The following is a 16966-nucleotide window of genomic DNA, read 5'->3' on the forward strand; positions in this document are numbered from 1 at the left end:
GACATCTTACTAACATTAAATCTTCCAGTCCATGAATGTCTTTCCATTTATTTGTGTCTTCTATAATATCTTTCAGCAACATTTTGCAGTTTTCAGTATACAAGCCTTTTCTCTCCTTGGTTAAGTTTGTTCTTAAGTATTTTATTCTTTTTGGTGATGTTTTGAAATGGAATTGTTTTCTTAATTTCCTCTTTGAGACATTCCTATATAGTATAGAAATTCAGCATCATTTTATGATAAAAAGCTCCCAAGAAATTGGATGTAGAAGTAACATACCTCAACATAATAAATGTTGTATAGGTCAAATCCACAACTACCATCATATATGGATTAAGTTTTAAAACTTTCCCACTAAAATCGGGAACAAGACAAGTATGCCCAGTCTCACCCTTACTTTTCAACATGGTACTGCAATAAAAATTCCTGTGAAATTTTTAGTTTTCTACATATAGATCATGTCATCTGTGAAGTGAGATAATTTTACTTAATGAGATAATTTTTACTTAATATTATTACATGTAGCAGTGCTTCTAATGGTAACAATTTCCTATCTTTTGGATCTCAGGGTAAACATTACTTCTTAAGAAAGTCCTTCTCTGATGAACTTAGCCATAGTAGACTTCTCCCTCTTATTTTCTGTCACAGCACCCTGTTTGCTGTCTTAGAAGCTCTGAATAAAACAATAATAACTTTATTAAACTATCCCTTATATATTGTGTGACTCAAAAGAACGTAAGGCCCATGCAGGAAGGACCTTTTAAAGATTTTATTTCAGTTTTATTTATTGCTGGGGTCCCACTCATAGCACAGTTCCTGGTATGGAAGTTGACAAAAGAAACCTTAATTTAATTTGAGTCCAGAAGCCTGGAGGGGGAGCTCTCACACCCTATCCTACACTCTAAGAGGAAGAAACCTGTGCTTGCATCTTCAACAAGAAGTAAAACTACATTAATGCTGAAGGAAGATTTCTCTCCCCACCTGGAAACAGCGAAGCCAATGGGAAATGCCGCGCCTCAGCCAAGGAGAAGCCATTTCTTCCCTGAACTGTTGCTTTCCCCCATGTACTTTCTTTTAGATCAGTTCCTCCCCTTTTCCTCGTAACTCATCTCCTTTGTTGTCTAGATTTGCCTACAGTCCACCATAGCACGCACATGCCAAATTGCAATTCCTTTGGCTGTTGCCAAATAAACTCATCTTGAGGGTGAAATAGCAGGTGCCGACAAAAATAATCCATAACCAATCTATAAATGAAAACTTGAGTGAGTTTATTCTGAGCTAAAATGTGAGGACCATGGCCTGGGGCCTTTCTTCCCGAAGGAAGAAAGGGCACCAAAGAAGTGGGGTATACAGAGTGGTTATACACCCCCAGAGAGGATGTTTCACATATGATTAAAATGTCCTTCACACAATAGTCACAAGATTGCTCTGTTGGCACAGCAATTGATGGACACAGCAGATAGGTCTGCTCTCTTGGTGAACACAGCAGGGTGGCAAGTCTGTTTTCTCAAGCTGGCTGGTCACAGGTGAGCTGGGTGGTCAAAGGTGAGCACAGCAATCAGTTCCTAGCCTAGGAAGAGATGCTTATCCTTAAGGAAATGCCAATATGGGGGGAAGTTGCACCTTTATCTTAAGGGCATTTGTTCTTGCCATAGTAAATGTTTAAAGCAGATATACAATGCATGCTCAATGGCCATGGTCAGGCTCTTGTGGAAAAAAAAATGTCAGGATGAATTAGGTTTACACCAAATGGCTTTCTCATATACTCTGATATACCCTCTTGCTTGCCATTTCTATTTGTCACAGGTGAATTTGCTTTTTAAGTTGACACTGGAATAAAATAGGTGGCCTTAATTTTTAAAAGTAATCCATAATTGGATAAATAATTAGTTATTACACCTAAATTGGTGACATTTTTTAACATATGTTATCACACTTCAAGACAGAATAAATTGACTATTAAATAAAAGGAAAGAGAAATTTGCTATGACAAGAGAGGAAATACTTGATAAATTAATCTTCACTGGAACAAAATGACTGGCTTGATATTTTATTCTTGACTTGCAATAGTCTTATCATGGTTCTGAAGCTTTTTGGTTTCTCTATGTTACATCTTTCTGACACTAATTATGTGATTTGTGCTAGTATATATTTACACCTAAATGTTCTTTTAAATTTTATGGCAAATCCCAGTGAATTTAATTAAGCAAGCATTAGTCTTGGATATATGCCAATTCCAGGACTCAATGATAAATGTGATCAGAAAGGGTAAAGTGTCCAATGATCTTTGCCCCAGTTGAGAAGAAGATGCTACCCTCTTCAGAACTGCTCTGAACTTTTCAGGTGTTCCTTTGTTAGGCTTAAAGTATGTCATAAAAAAATCACAAGAATATCTCTAAAAACTCAAGTCAAATGGTCTGGCTGTACCAACACAATAGAATGAGAAGCACTAAACAATTGAATGGTGTTTTTCTATTTTGAAGTTAGTAGGAAAGAAGTTACCCCAGGAAACTTTCCCTGGGAAATGGCTAGTAGCTGTTCTTATGTAAAATTAGGATTTGCTTATCTTTTGATTAAATTATCCTAACGTGATAAAATTTTGTTTATCTGTGTGCATCATACAAATCCTATCAAATAATCTACAGTGCAAATGAAAATAATCTTCTGTATAATCAGACGACTCAGTGGAGAAAATAGACAGACAGTCGAATGAAACAAAATCTATCCTCAAGTCATAATGCAGCTTTTTGTCCTCTCTTGTCATAGTGGATGAAAGAAGAATTCCAGGTCCCTATGAATAAGTTAAAAAGTCTTCCTTCAGATTGTCAACAAGCCATCATAAGGTAAGACTAACAGTAAACAGTGGGAACCAGGCTTCACAATTGTGTGACTTTCTTCATTATGTAAGAAATTAAATCACTTTGAAATAAATCAAACTTAAAGTTCAATTCTAGTTTTATTACTTAGAAATGTGTGATCTTGGGAAAATTAATTACATGTTCTGTACCTCAATTTTTTCAGCTATGAAATGGGGATTACAATTCTTGTTACAGTAAGTATTAAGTATGATATATTAAATTGTGAGTGTGTGATTAGAACCCCTTGTAAGAGTTTTGAGCATTAGTTGATATAATCACAATAAGATTTTAAAAGGATCATTTGAGCTGCTTCTGGAGAAGAAACTGTTGGAGGACAGAATGAAAATGGAGATACTGTGCAGGAGGTTATTGCAGTGGGCCAGGAAGAAAATGGGGGTTGGGAAATGATCAAATTTGTGATATATTAGAAAGTAGAGTCAATAGAACTTGTTAAATGTATCAACAAGTAAAACGGAAGCAATAAGGGAGTGAAGGACACTGTCACATTAATTGTCTGAAAAATTGCATGGAAAGTGATACCATTTAATGAGATAAGGAACATGTATGCTTATTGTAGAAAATTAAAAATTTAGTTTTATAAATACTAGACTGACATCCAATTAGTGACGTCTAGCAGTGGAGATTTTGTATACACACATTTGAAAATTAATGGAGAGATAGCTGCTGGAGACACAAAACTGAAGTGCCTCAGGGTTTACTGGTCACAGAAAACTGAAATATTCATCTAAAGACCCTAAAAAAATGGTTTCAATGAGACAAGAGACAACCTAGCACAGTGACCTTCCATTCATATTTGATCTACTCACTTTGACTATGTAAATTACCCTAAATGGGTCTCAAGTATTACACTTTTTTGACTTTATGAACGGTGCACCTTTCATGGAATTCCATTTCCATCTTCTCTTGTTCTTTCACTTTTCATTTAAAACCCAGCTAGAACATTGCTTCCTTTGCGAAGCCATCTCTTATTCCAATTTGGTTGATACATTCCTACACTGTGTCCCTTAGCATTGTGTGAATATTCTTATAATGGTTCTTATGACAGTAGCCTAGAATTGACTTGTCATTCAATACATATCAAATCATTGAGGACAGGCAACAATGTCTTATTCAATTTGGTAATCACTGTGTCCATGACTCATTTGCCACAAATAGATACTGTTAATTGAATGAATAAATAAAATATTAAATTTATAGTACATTTAAAAGGTTTCCCACTTGCTTTGTAGGTAAAGTGCTTCTAATATCTGAAGTCAGCATCTAATAGAGATTAGATGGAACCAAGCAACAATGTGACTTACTTTGTCCTCTTGGGCCTCACGCAGAATCCAAAGGAACAGAAAGTCCTTTCCATTATTTTCTTGTTCTTCTATATTTTGACCATGGTGGGCAACATGCTCATTCTTGAGACTGTAACTTTCAGTAAGAGGCTGGACACCCCAATGTACTTTTTTCTTGGTAACCTGTCAATTTTGGATGTCATTTATTCCTCTTCCATTACCCCCTGGTTGATTTCAGACTTGTTCTTTGGGACAAACACCATGTCCTTCCAATATTGTATGATGCAGCTCTTTACAGAGCATTTTTCTGCTGGATCAGGGGTGTTTCTTCTGTTGGTGATGGCCTATGACCAGATGTGGCCATCTGTAAGCCCTTGCATTATTTGGTCATCATGAGGAGGTGGGTGTGTATTTGGCTGCTAGTAGTGTGTTGGGTTGGAGGTTTTCTGCACTAGTAATTCAGCTTTACACTATTTATGGGCTCCCATTCTGTGGACCGAACATCATTGATCATTTTTTCTGTGACATGTACCCCTTATTGAAGCTCATCTGTACGGACACCTATGTCATTGGCCTTTTAGTGGTGGCCAATGGAGGACTGATCTGCACTTTTGCTCTTACTCCTCTCTTATGGTGTCATCTTGCACTCTCTAAAAAACCTTAGTCAGGAAGGGAGGCTGAAAGCTCTCTAGACCTGTGGTTCCCACATCACTGTGGTTGTTTTCTTCTTTGTTCCTTGTATTTTCATAAATGCAAGACCTGCACAGACTTTCCCCATTGACAAATCATTGAGCTTGTTTTATACAGTCATAACTCCCATGCTGAACCCATTAATCTACACTCTGAGAAATTCGGAGATGACGAATGCTGTGAAGAAACTCTGGAGAAGAAATTTCATATCTTGTAGTAAACAAGTTTATTACCTACCATGAAGAGAGTCATTTCACATTAGGGTCCATTTCCTTGCAATGCAGAAGTCTTCTTAAATCTGATACTGACTTTCTTCAAAGAATTTATGATAATTATAATTAAGCAAAGAACTATGTGATTGTGCTATTAATTACTGCTTCTCTCCCTTGTTGGGGATCAGAACTGGTCACCTCAAAATATGTCTGTTTGGCTGGATTATTTTTAAGAACAAAAGACTCTGAAAGAAAGTTTGCCCTCCCCTACCTGCCTAAAAGAATTTAAGATAAAAGGCCTGTCCCCAGGATAGGCCATCACCATAGATAACTCTGGGTATTGATAGACTGAAAGAGTCCTTGCTAAACACATTCTTATCAAAGTTCTGTTTACCAAATATTTGCTTTTCCATTTCCATGTGAATTGCCTTCCTCCCCTTTGAAGTCCCAAACCACTACCACCAACATTCTCTTTTGTCCTTATCTAAAGATGCTATTTAAGGTGACAACTTTGGTCATTCTAGGGAGATACTCAGTTTTCCTGAGTGTCTCCCAACTACACACATTACAAAGCTTTGTTTGATTTTCTCCTATTTTTTTTTTTTTTGGAGGAAGATTAGCCCTGAGCTAACTACTGCCAATCCTTTTTTTGCTGAGGAAGACTGGCCCTGAGCTAACATCGATGCTCATCTTGCTCTACTTTATACGTGGGATGCCTACCACAGCATGGCTTTTGCCAAGCGATGCCATGTCCACACCCGGATCCAAACCAGTGAACCCCGGGCCACCAAGAAGCGGAACGTGTGAACTTAACTGCTGCGCTGCTGGGCCACCCTGATTTTCTCCTGTTATTCTGTGTCATGTCAATTTAATTTATAGCCCAGGCAGAAGGACCCAGAGGATAGAGGATTTGTCTTCTTCCCCTACACCCTGCTAGAATGTAGGGTCTTATAATGTCCTGTTTATCACTTCACCTAGAGCAGTAATGCCTATAAAGCAACGAGTCAATAATATATAATGAATTAGTGAGGAAATTTTTATTTAGTTACCTTAATTTTTAATCAATTTATACATTTCTCTTTTTTGCTTTTTTCCGAGACTATTATTTCTATTCAGATTCTCGTCATTTAAGTTCATTCTTATAATTACAGTATTTAAAATACTTAATGCTATATACTCTGTCTTCTTTGTGAAATTTTAGTTGCGTTATATATGAAATTTTTAATGTAATACGTCTAGATTTTAAAGAAAAATTGAAGTGTAATATATAATAAGTAGTAAAAATGCAAACTGTACAAAACGGGATAAAGTGAAGATAAATTTCTTATTTATCTCTGTTTAGTCTCCAGTCCTCTTCCCCAGAGGCAGTCACTTATCTTTTTCTTAATATTCTTCAGGTAATAATCTTTCCAAATGCAAATGCATTCAAATATATTTGTGTTTTTTCTGTGTATGTTAATACTTGCATTTGCTATGCAACATCTTGAAAAGATTTCCATACCAGTCCATATAGTTCTAACAGTTTTTCTCAAACTGTATTATACTGCCTTATAAACATATATTAAAATTCATATATGCATACCTCTTCATGCTATTCCTCTTTTTCTATGACAAATAATTTTACAATAAATATGCTTTTGAATATGTGCAAGTATGAGTTCCTAGAAGTGAAACTGTCGTACATATTTGAATCAGTGGTCAGATACTGTATGTATATGAAATGTTGGTATTCATAGTTACTGCCAAACTAGCATCCTTGAGGACATACAAACTGCCACACTCCTGCCCACCATCTATGAGGATACTTTTGTCTACAATCTCAACCAACAGCACCTGATAAATATTTATGCATACATCTTGAAGTTATTTTATTTCATTTTTTATACTTTATTTAAAATCCTTTTGATATAATTGAATTTGAGCATCTTTTTGCATTTACTGTGATTTGTATTTCTTTTCCTGTGAGTTGTCTATTAATATCTTATATGTATTTTATTCAATAGATGTTTTGCATACTGATTTCTGTGAGTTAATTGTGTACGGGAAATGACACCTTTTACTATTGTTCATGCAGTTATTATTTTTCTGGCTTCTGTTATGGTTTTGACTTTATTATACTATGTAGAATGCTTTTGGCATGCAAATTATTTTTCTTTACATGTGATATTTATTTACTTTTAGTTTTTTGTTTCTTGCTGAAAGACTTTCTCCACTTTACTCTTACCAAAATATTCTTCAGCTATATTTGGCATTTAATTTTTAAGCATTTTTGTGGTCCTTATCTTATTTTAAAACTTCTAATCCATCTGAAGTTTATTTGATATAGGAGTTAAATAGGGATTGCACTTTAGTTGTTTTTCTAAATTTTAGTTGTTTTTCATAGTTGCATAATTATCTCTTTGTCATTGATTTGAAGTCCTGACTACTGTTTTCTAAACTCCTATATATATTTGGATCCAACTGAGGACTCTATTCTATTTTGTTGATCTCTTTGTTCAGGTACCAATTGACACACAATGTAGTTGCTTTGATATATAATGCATTTTGGTATATGAGATGACTAGCAGTCCCTCATTACTATTTTTTTTTCAGAAGCTTGTCTAGTCTTGCATGTGTATGTTGCAAAATTAAGTTTAAAATAAAATAATAAATTTAAATAAGAAAATAATATAAGTTGAAAATTAAAGTAAGTTTACAATTAAATTGAAATGTTTAAAATAGTTTAGTTAGAAAAAGTTCAGTTATTATTTTCAAGAAGATTCAATTTAAGAAGATTAATTTAGGAAAAGTTTATATCTTTAGAATATTGAAGAGAATATATCTTTTCATTCATCAGGTCATCTTCTATACCCTTGGGTAGTGCTTCCATTTCCTGCCTGTGTTACTTTTCCCTTAGAGATAGCTGCTCTTCTTCACTCATGACCCTAAAATGTCAGCTGACACTTAGGCTGTAAAGAAAATCATCTCTTCCAGGAAGTGCATGACTCAAGTCTTTGCTGAGCATCTTTTGGTGCTGCTGAGATTGTTCTGCCCATGATGGATGCCAGTGACCACTATGTGGCCATCTGTAAACCCCTGTACAATGAAATCACCAAGAGTGACAAGGATGTGGCTTCCTCTTTCAAGTGGTTTGAGCCAGAGGCTTTGTCCTTGCAACCATTCAGATCCTCCTCACAGTCTGGCTGCCTGTCTCTGGCTCCAATGTCATGGACCTTTCATGTGTAACTTGAACCTTCTGTTGAAATTCGTCTTCATGGGCACTCATACCCTTCATGTCTTTGTTGCTGTCAAGAGTGAGTTCATCTCTCGGTTAAATTTTTCCTCTTGATGGTCTTCTATGTGGTCATCTTGTACTTTCTAAGGATGTATAACATGCAGGGGAGATGCAATGCTCTCTCCACCTGTCTATCACATGACTGTTGTCATCTTAGTCTTTGTGCCCTGCATATTTATATGTTTGCACCCAATCGCCACCTTCTCCATTGATAAAGCGGTGGCTGTGTTTTATACTATGACAACTCCCTTGTTAAACTTCTTAAACCTACACACTCAGAAATTTAGAGGTGAAAAATGCTATGAGAAAGTTCTGGAGTGAAAAAGTGACTTTGAGAAATAATCATAACAATATAAAATGAACTTATCCTTTAAATGGAGAAGAGAAAAGAAGATAATTTCTATGGTTCAGAGCCAAATGAACACTATTAGTTAAAAGTATGTTGATGTCATCCTATAAGCACATCAAGGAAAAGTCCAAGAGTAAAATTATATATCATTATAAAAATATTCTATTTAGATTTATGTATTTCCCAATGGTTGTAAAATTTTAAGGTAGCATCAAAATTAGAGTTTCTATAAAATTCAGATTATCATGACAGTGTTAAATTTAGTAAATTTGTTGTTGGATTGACATACCTACCTTTTAAATAAATTACTCAGGTGCGTCTGAAGTCAATGATCTTTGCATACACTTTGAGCTATTTTGCTGTAGTTTATGTTCACATAATGAGCCTATTAATGCAGTCACCTTAGTTCTTAAATTTATTTTTTAAATTATGTTCCAGTATATATAACAAAATTTGCAATTTTAACCATTTTTTAAATAAATGTGTTTTTTTTTTGAGGAAGATTAGCCCTGAGCTAACATCTGCTGCCAATCCTCTTATTTTGCTGAGGAAGATTAGCCCAGAGCTGACATCTGTGCCCATCTTCCTCTACTTTATATGTGGGACACTTACCACAGCATGGCTTGCCAAGTGTTGCATGTCTACACCCAGGATCTGAACTGGCGAACCCTGGGCCACCGAAGCAGAATGTGCAAACTTAATTGCTGTGCCATGAGGCCAGCCCTCCCAATTTTAACCATTTTTAAGTGTTCAGTTCACTGGCCTTGAGTTAATTCACATTGTTATGCAAACATCCCCACCATATATTTCCAAAACTTTTTCATCTTCCTAAAACTGAAACCACACCCATTAAACAATAATTCCCCGTCTCTGAGCCCCAGGCAACCAACATTCTACTTCCTGTTAATGAATTTAACAACGTTAGTACCTCATGTAAATGAAATTATATAATCTTTGCCCTTTTGTGACTGTCTTATTTCACTTAGGATGATATACTGTATATTAATCTATTTTTTAGCATATGTCAAAATTTCCTTCCTTTTCTAAGCTAAATAGCATTCCATTGTATGCATATACCTCATTTTGCCTATACATTTATCTGTCAGTGGACACTTGAGCTGCTTCTACTAGAAGGACCTACAACTAGAATATACAACTATGTATTGGGCGGCATTGGGTAGAAAGAAAATAAGAGGAAAAGAAAAAGATTGGCCACAGATGTTAGCTCAGGTGCCAATCTTTAAAAAAGAAAATCTGAATATATAGGAATGTTTTAGGTCTCTATTCTCCTTATTCTTTTTTTTTGTGAGGAAGATTTGCCCTGAGATACTGTCTGTTGCCAATCCTCCTCTTTTCTTTCCTTGAGGAAGATTAGCCTTGAGTTAACATCAGTGTCGATCTTCCTCTACTTAGTATGTGGCATGCCTCCACAGCATGGCTGATGAGTGGAGTAGGTCTTCACCTGGGATCCAAAGCTGTGAACCCGAGTGGCTGAAGCAGAGTGCATGGAACTTTAACCACTCAGCCATGGGACTGGCCCCTCTCCATATTCTTTTTTTGTAATTTCTACTTCTGCCATATCTGGGCTGATTCATTCTTTCTCTTTCTGCCCCCAAATGGAAGGTCTAACATTTACTCTACATTATTTGGACTAAAAGTCATTGTTATTGTTATCTTAGCTGCTTATTCAGAGTGAGAGCCTTTTTTTCTTCACGATTCTACTGTGTGAAAGAGATTTTCTGTATTATTTTTGTAAGCAAATTTTGGAGACATGGGTGATAAGATTTAGTATATTAGAATGATATATGACTATGACTGTTCTAATCATGATATGATATGATTAGAAATATTAGAGCATATTGTTTGAATTAGACAGTCCTAAGATAAAACTTAATTTTTCCACTTAGAGTTTGAATTTCTGCAAAACACAACATCTTGAGGATTCAATTAAAGAATACTGATAGAGACATTATCAGGATCAAATAAAGAATTCTTGGAAAGCTCTTAGTACCACTGAATACTTAATAGATGTTAGTTATTATGAACATTCTTTATTACTGGAGTCTGAGAGTATAATAGAAATATTCATTAATCTAAGCTTTCTGTGAGCTTTAGAAGAAATGATACTCTGCATTTTTTCCTGTTGTGAAGAATATTCTGAAAGCTGACTGCCATTTTAGAAGCTCTTGGGTACTGGAATGGTTTCCAACCTCCTCGGCCATTACTGAACCTCTGTCTCCTGGTTTTCTAATCTACATTTCTAATCTACATTGCCTCCACTTTCTTGGGGCTGAGTCATTTGTGCGTCTAATTTTCTCCTGACAAGTCCTTTTTGAGGAGTCAAGGTATTATTTTGTTATGAATCTGAGGCCAACAGAGCAGGCAACCAGAATATGAACTGAGAAAATAAAGGGAGATACTTGTCTAGAGAAGATAGTATGTGATAGAGGTTAAGAGAAGGCACTACAGTCAGATTTCCTGGGTTTCAATGCAACCTGGGAAAAGTTTTAAAATTCTACGCCACATATTCTACATCTGTAAAAACAGTAATGATAGTGATTATCTCATAGAGCCATTGGGCCAGATAGATGAGTTAATATTTGTTAAGTGCTTATAACAGTGCCTGACACATAGAAAACATTATAAAAGTGTTTTTAAAAGCAAAGATATGACCTTGATGAGTATGATTAATTACTCTTTTCTGAGATCACCAAACAACCCTAACCTATAATTAATTCAGCTCTAATTAAAGTCAGGATGAAGCTAAATGAAACCTTATATACTTATATTTATCTATCTATCATCTATCTGCATCTATCTCTCTATCTATCTACCTATCTCATCTATCTATATCATACATATTCAAGCAAATATTACCTTAAGATGCTGAACTATGCTGATTGGTAGAATGAAAATTACCTGGCCAAATTTACACTAAAATATAATAGGCTTTTCATAGCATCCAGGGCTAGGCACGGTTGCTCACCACTCAAATACAAATCTCTGTAGATTTATCCAGTACTACAGTTTACCATGTTGCCTATGTTTCAGTCCCAATGGCTTCATTTTTGCCCTAAGGTCTCAGCACTAGTTCTTTATCCCTAAAATGCTTGCCTTTCAGAGGTCTGCACAAGTGGCTCTTTGTTATTACTCAGTTTTCACTCCAACTGCCACCTTCTAAGAGAGGTCTTTCTTAATCATCCATGTAAAGCCATCCTCTTTCTCCTTCAGTTACTGTCTATCAAACAACCCTGTTAATTTTCTTCTCAGCATTTTTCACAATCTGATTCATCTGTTTTTTGTTCCTCTCTTCCAACTAATATATAAACTCCATAAAAATAGAAGCATTATTTGTTTTGTTCACTACTACATATCTAAGTATCTAGAACAGAGATTGACACAGAATAAATGCTTAATAAATATTTACTCAATAAATTACCATCATATCCATGTAATACTCTTGAGAATAAATGCATTTGTAAAAAGAAACCTTCTTAACTGCAATGCTTCTGAAGTTGATGATCTTCTACCTTGCTGGTAAATTGAAATGGAGAATTTCAGATTAGTCTGGTGTATGTCAGAGTTCTCCCTTGAAGAGATAGAATCATATCTAGAGAGATTAATTAGAAGGCACTTACTACATGAAATTATAGCATAAAGAACTTTTGGAAGAGCTAGAGTCACAGATTCTAGTCTGAGTGACAAGAAACAATTTGCATAAGCACCCCTGACAGGACTGTCAAGCTAAAGGACATGCTGTGTCTGCTGACACCATAACCATGCTGGCACTGGCTAACTGCAAAGGTGCCATCACTGCTCTGACCTAGAACCACTCTGACTCTGTTGACTTCATACCAGAAGCCAGCCTCAGATAACTAATTTCTACTTTAAAGACTTGCACAGATGATCCTGGTTGGCAGAACTAAAGTCACATGTCTGCACTCAATTGTCAAGGAGATCTGGAAAATGTAGTCCTTTGGATTTTATGTTGGGAGTGTGGACACTACATCCTCCGGGACACTAACAAAATGTCTGGGTGCATTCAAAGTTTTTGGGCAGCCACACACCTTTGGTTTTGAGTACGGTTGCTGATGGAGGCTTGTGTAAAGTATTTTATTTTATCTGTTAGATAGTTGTCCCTGTTTCTGTTTGCAATACACATAAGAAATAAGGGAGTCATAAAGGACCACAAGTAAGTTAGTGAGTAGAAACATTATTGATACTATAGAGAGCTGTTGATATATTCACTTAAATTTTATTGAACACCTACTCTGTAAGCATTGTGCTTAGTGCTCAAGCAGAAACACAAATAAGTGATATTTCTTAACCTTTCCTGTATAGTAAAGCATGTGATTTAGTAGCAATTTTAAAATAGCTCTTCGATCTTAATTTTGAAATATTTCAGATGGAAAATTTCCCTAATTAAAAAAATATCTAAGTTATTTACTCCCACTTTAAAAGACTTGAAAAAATAAAATCCAGATTCCTTGCTAAGCTCCGTACTGCCCTGAAGAGTATGGTTCCTATTCATGTCTTCAATTCCAGTTATTCATGTCTTCAATTCCAGTTTGTTTTCTCCTCTGTCTTCCCTATTACCTCTATGTATACTGACCTTTCAGTGTCTTGAACTTGCTACGCTCCTTTTTTTTTTTTTGAGGAAGATTAGCGCTGAGCTAACTACTGCCAATCCTCCTTTTGCTGAGGAAGACTGGCCCTGAGCTAACATCCGTGCCCATCTTCCTCTACTTTATACGTGGGACGCCTACCACATCATGGCTTTTGCAAAGCGGTGCCATGTCTGCACCCGCGATCCGAACTGGCGAACCCCGGGCTGCGGAGAAGCGGAACATGCGAACTTAACCACTGCGCCACTGGGCCGCCCCGGCTACACTCTTTTCAACACTGAAACTACATGTAACAGTGCTTCCAATGGAAGCAACTTCCTCTCCTTTGGGTCTCAGTTTAAACATAACATTTAGGAAAGACCTTCTCTGATGCCATTATCTGTGATAGAATTCTCCTTCTTTTCTGTCTCAGTACCTTGTTTGTTGCCATTAGCACTGATTAAGATTATAATTATTTTATTAAAAAGTCCTCTTATTTATCATCTGTCTCTCTATAAGAGTATAAGGTTGATGCAGGCATGGTCTTTTATATGATTTTTTCCCCATGTTTTATTAGTTGCTGTGCCCTCTTTCATAGCAGAGTTCCTGATATAAAATACGTGCTCTAATTTTTTTTAAATAACCAAAAGTTGGATAGTTATTTTATCTAAATTGGTGATAAAATTTTTAATGTTTCTAGCCACGCTTCAAGACAGAATAAATTGAGTATTAAACAAAAGGAAGGAAACACTTGCTAGGACAAATGGGGACACTTGATAAATTAATCTTCACTGGAGCAAAATGACTCAGCTGATAATTTATTCTTGACTGGCAATAGTATCATAATTGTTCTAAAGCTATTTTTTTTCTCCATGTTACATCTTTCTGATCCTAATTATGTGATTTGTCCTGGTCGTATGTTTACATATAGATGTACTTTTAAATGTTGTGGCAAATCCCAGTGAATTTAATTAAGGTAGAATTAGTCTTGGATATATTCCAATTCCAGGACTCAATGATAAATGTGGTTAGAAGGAATAAAATGACCAATGATCTTTGCCCCTGTTGGGAAGCAGAAGATATCCTCTTAAGAACTTGTATAAATTTTTCAGGAGGTGCATTGTTATATTTAAAGCATGACATAAAAAAAAGCACAAGAATGTCTCTCAAAATCTCAAGACAGATAGTCTGGCCAGACCAAAATGATAGAATGAGAAGGGCTAAGCAATTGAATGGTGTTTTCCTATTTGGAAGTTCATAGGACAGAAGTTACTCAGGAAAAATTTCCATGGGAAATGGTTGAACAGACAGCTGAATGAAACCAAATATATCCTCAAGTCATAATGCATCTTTTTGTCCTCTGTTGTCATACGGGATTAATGAAAAATTCCAGGTTCCTGTGAGTGAGTTAAAAAGTCTTCCTTCAGACTGTGAACAAGCCTCCATAAGGTAAGACTAACAGTAAATAGTGGCAACTGGGTTTCACAATTGTGTTAATTTCTTCATTCTGTAAGAAATTAAATCACTTTGAAATAAACAGATTCCAAGCCTAGTTTTATCACTTAAAAATGTGTGACCTTTGGGAAATTAATTAGATGTTCTGAGCCTCAATATCTTCAACTGGGAAATGGGGATTATAGTTCTTGTTACTGTAAACAGTAAATGGAATTCATTAAATTGTGCGTATGTGATTGGAATCCACTGCAAGAGTTTTGAGCAGTGGAGTGATATAATCAGAGTGAGATTTAAAAGGGAATATTTGAACTGCTTCAGGAGAATAAATTATTGGGGACAGAGTTAATTTGGAGAGTCTTGGTAGGAGGTTATTGCTGTGGGCCAGGGAGGAAATGGGGGTTGGGAAATGATCAAATTTGTGATACACTGGAAAGTAGAGTCAACAGGATTTGTTAAGGTCTGAATAATAATTTGAGAGCACTAAAAGAGTGAAGGATGCTGTGAGATTTATTGTCTGAACAATAACATGAAGGTAGTACCATTTAATGAGATGAGGAACACCTATATGTATCATGGAAAATTAAAAATTTAGCTTTATAAATACCAAATTGACAGACAATTGGAGATGTCCAAAATTTGAGACGTAGCATGTATGTTTGAAAATTAGTGGAGAGAAGGAATGGAGACGCAAAATAGAAGTGCTTCTGCATTTATTGGTCACAGAAAAGTGATCTATCCATCTACAGACCTTAAGAAAGAGGTCTCAAGAGGTCTGAGACACTCCAGGTCAATGAGTTTCCATTCACAATTTGTTATACTCACTTTGAATATGCAAATTACCTTGAGAGTCAGGTATTACGCATTTCTGACTTTACAAATGGTGCACCTTTTCATAGGATTCCCTTATCATCTTCTTTTGTTCTTTGCCTTTTCCTGAAAAAACTCAGCTAAAGCACTGCTTCCTCTCGGAAGCCGTTTCTGATTCCAGTTTGATTGATATATCCCTGCATTGTGACACTTAGCATTGTGTGAATATTGTTATAATGGCACTTATTATATTGACCTGGATTGTACTGATCTCTCATTATGCATCATATCACCAAGGGTAGGGGACTATGTTTTATTCGACTTAGTAACCAAAATGTGACACATCTGACACAAATAGATATTCTGTACACTTTCTTTTAATTGAATGGATAAATAAAAGATTAAACATATAATGCATTTAAAAGTTTTCCCTCTTGTTTTATAGGTAAACTGCTTCTAATATCTGAAGTCGGCACCTGTAAAGACTAAATGGAAACTTGGAACAATGTGACTTACTTTATCCTCTTGGGCCTCACAGAGAATCCAAACGAGCAGAAAGTTCTTTTTGTTTTGTTTTTACTCTTTTACATTTTGACCATGGTGGGCAACATGCTCATTATTGTGACTGTGACAGTCAGTAAGAACCTGGACTCCCCGATGTACCTTTTCCTTGCAAGTCTCTCATTTATCGATGTCCTGTATTCCTCTTCCATTTCCCCCAGATTGATTTCAGACTTGTTCTTTGGGGAAAATACCATATCCTTCCAGTCTTGTATGGCCCAGCTCTTTACAGAGCACTTTTTAGGTGGATCAGAGATCTTTCTTCTGTTGGTGATGGCCTATGACCGCTATGTGGCCATCTGTAAGCCCTTGCATTATTTGGTTATCATGAGGCAGTGCGTGTGTATTGTGCTGCTGGTAGTGTGTTGGGTTGGAGGCTTTCTACACTCAGTAATTCAGCTTAGCAGTATTTATGGGCTCCCATTCTGTGGCCCCAACATCATTGATCACTTTATGTGTGATATGTATCCTTTATTGAAACTCGTCTGTACTGACACCCGTGTCGTTGGCCTCTTAGTGGTGGCCAATGGAGGACTGATCTGCACTGTTGTGTTTCTGCTCTTACTCTTCTCTTATGGTGTCATCTTGCGCTCTCTAAAGAATCTTAGTCAGGAAGGGAGGCGGAAAGCCCTCCAGACCTGTGGTTCCCACATCACTGTGGTTGTCTTCTTCTTTGTTCCCTGTATTTTCATGTATGCAAGACCTGCAGAGACCTTCCCCTTTGACAAATCATTGAGCGTGTTTTATACAGTAATAACCCCCATGCTGAACCCATTAATCTACACTCTGAGAAATTCAGAAATGACCAATGCTATGAAGAAGCTGTGGAAAAAAATAATTATGTCAACTAGTAAGTAA

General features: G+C 36.1%; 1 protein-coding gene across 1 annotated transcript; it reads left to right on the forward strand.

Moving 5' to 3' along the window:
• Positions 1–16036: 16036 nt before the first annotated feature.
• On the forward strand, positions 16037–16966 carry LOC139040568 (olfactory receptor 4A47-like). The gene has a single exon (XM_070487321.1). The coding sequence runs from the start codon at positions 16037–16039 to the stop codon at positions 16964–16966; it is 930 nt and encodes a 309-aa protein (XP_070343422.1).

The sequence above is a fragment of the Equus asinus genome, chromosome 17 (genome assembly GCF_041296235.1).
Source record: "Equus asinus isolate D_3611 breed Donkey chromosome 17, EquAss-T2T_v2, whole genome shotgun sequence".
Lineage (NCBI taxonomy): Eukaryota > Metazoa > Chordata > Mammalia > Perissodactyla > Equidae > Equus > Equus asinus.

Coding starts and splice junctions, on each gene's coding strand:
- LOC139040568 (XM_070487321.1), top strand. CDS start 16,037: ATGGAAACTTGGAACAATGTGACTTACTTTATCCTCTTGGGCCTCACA.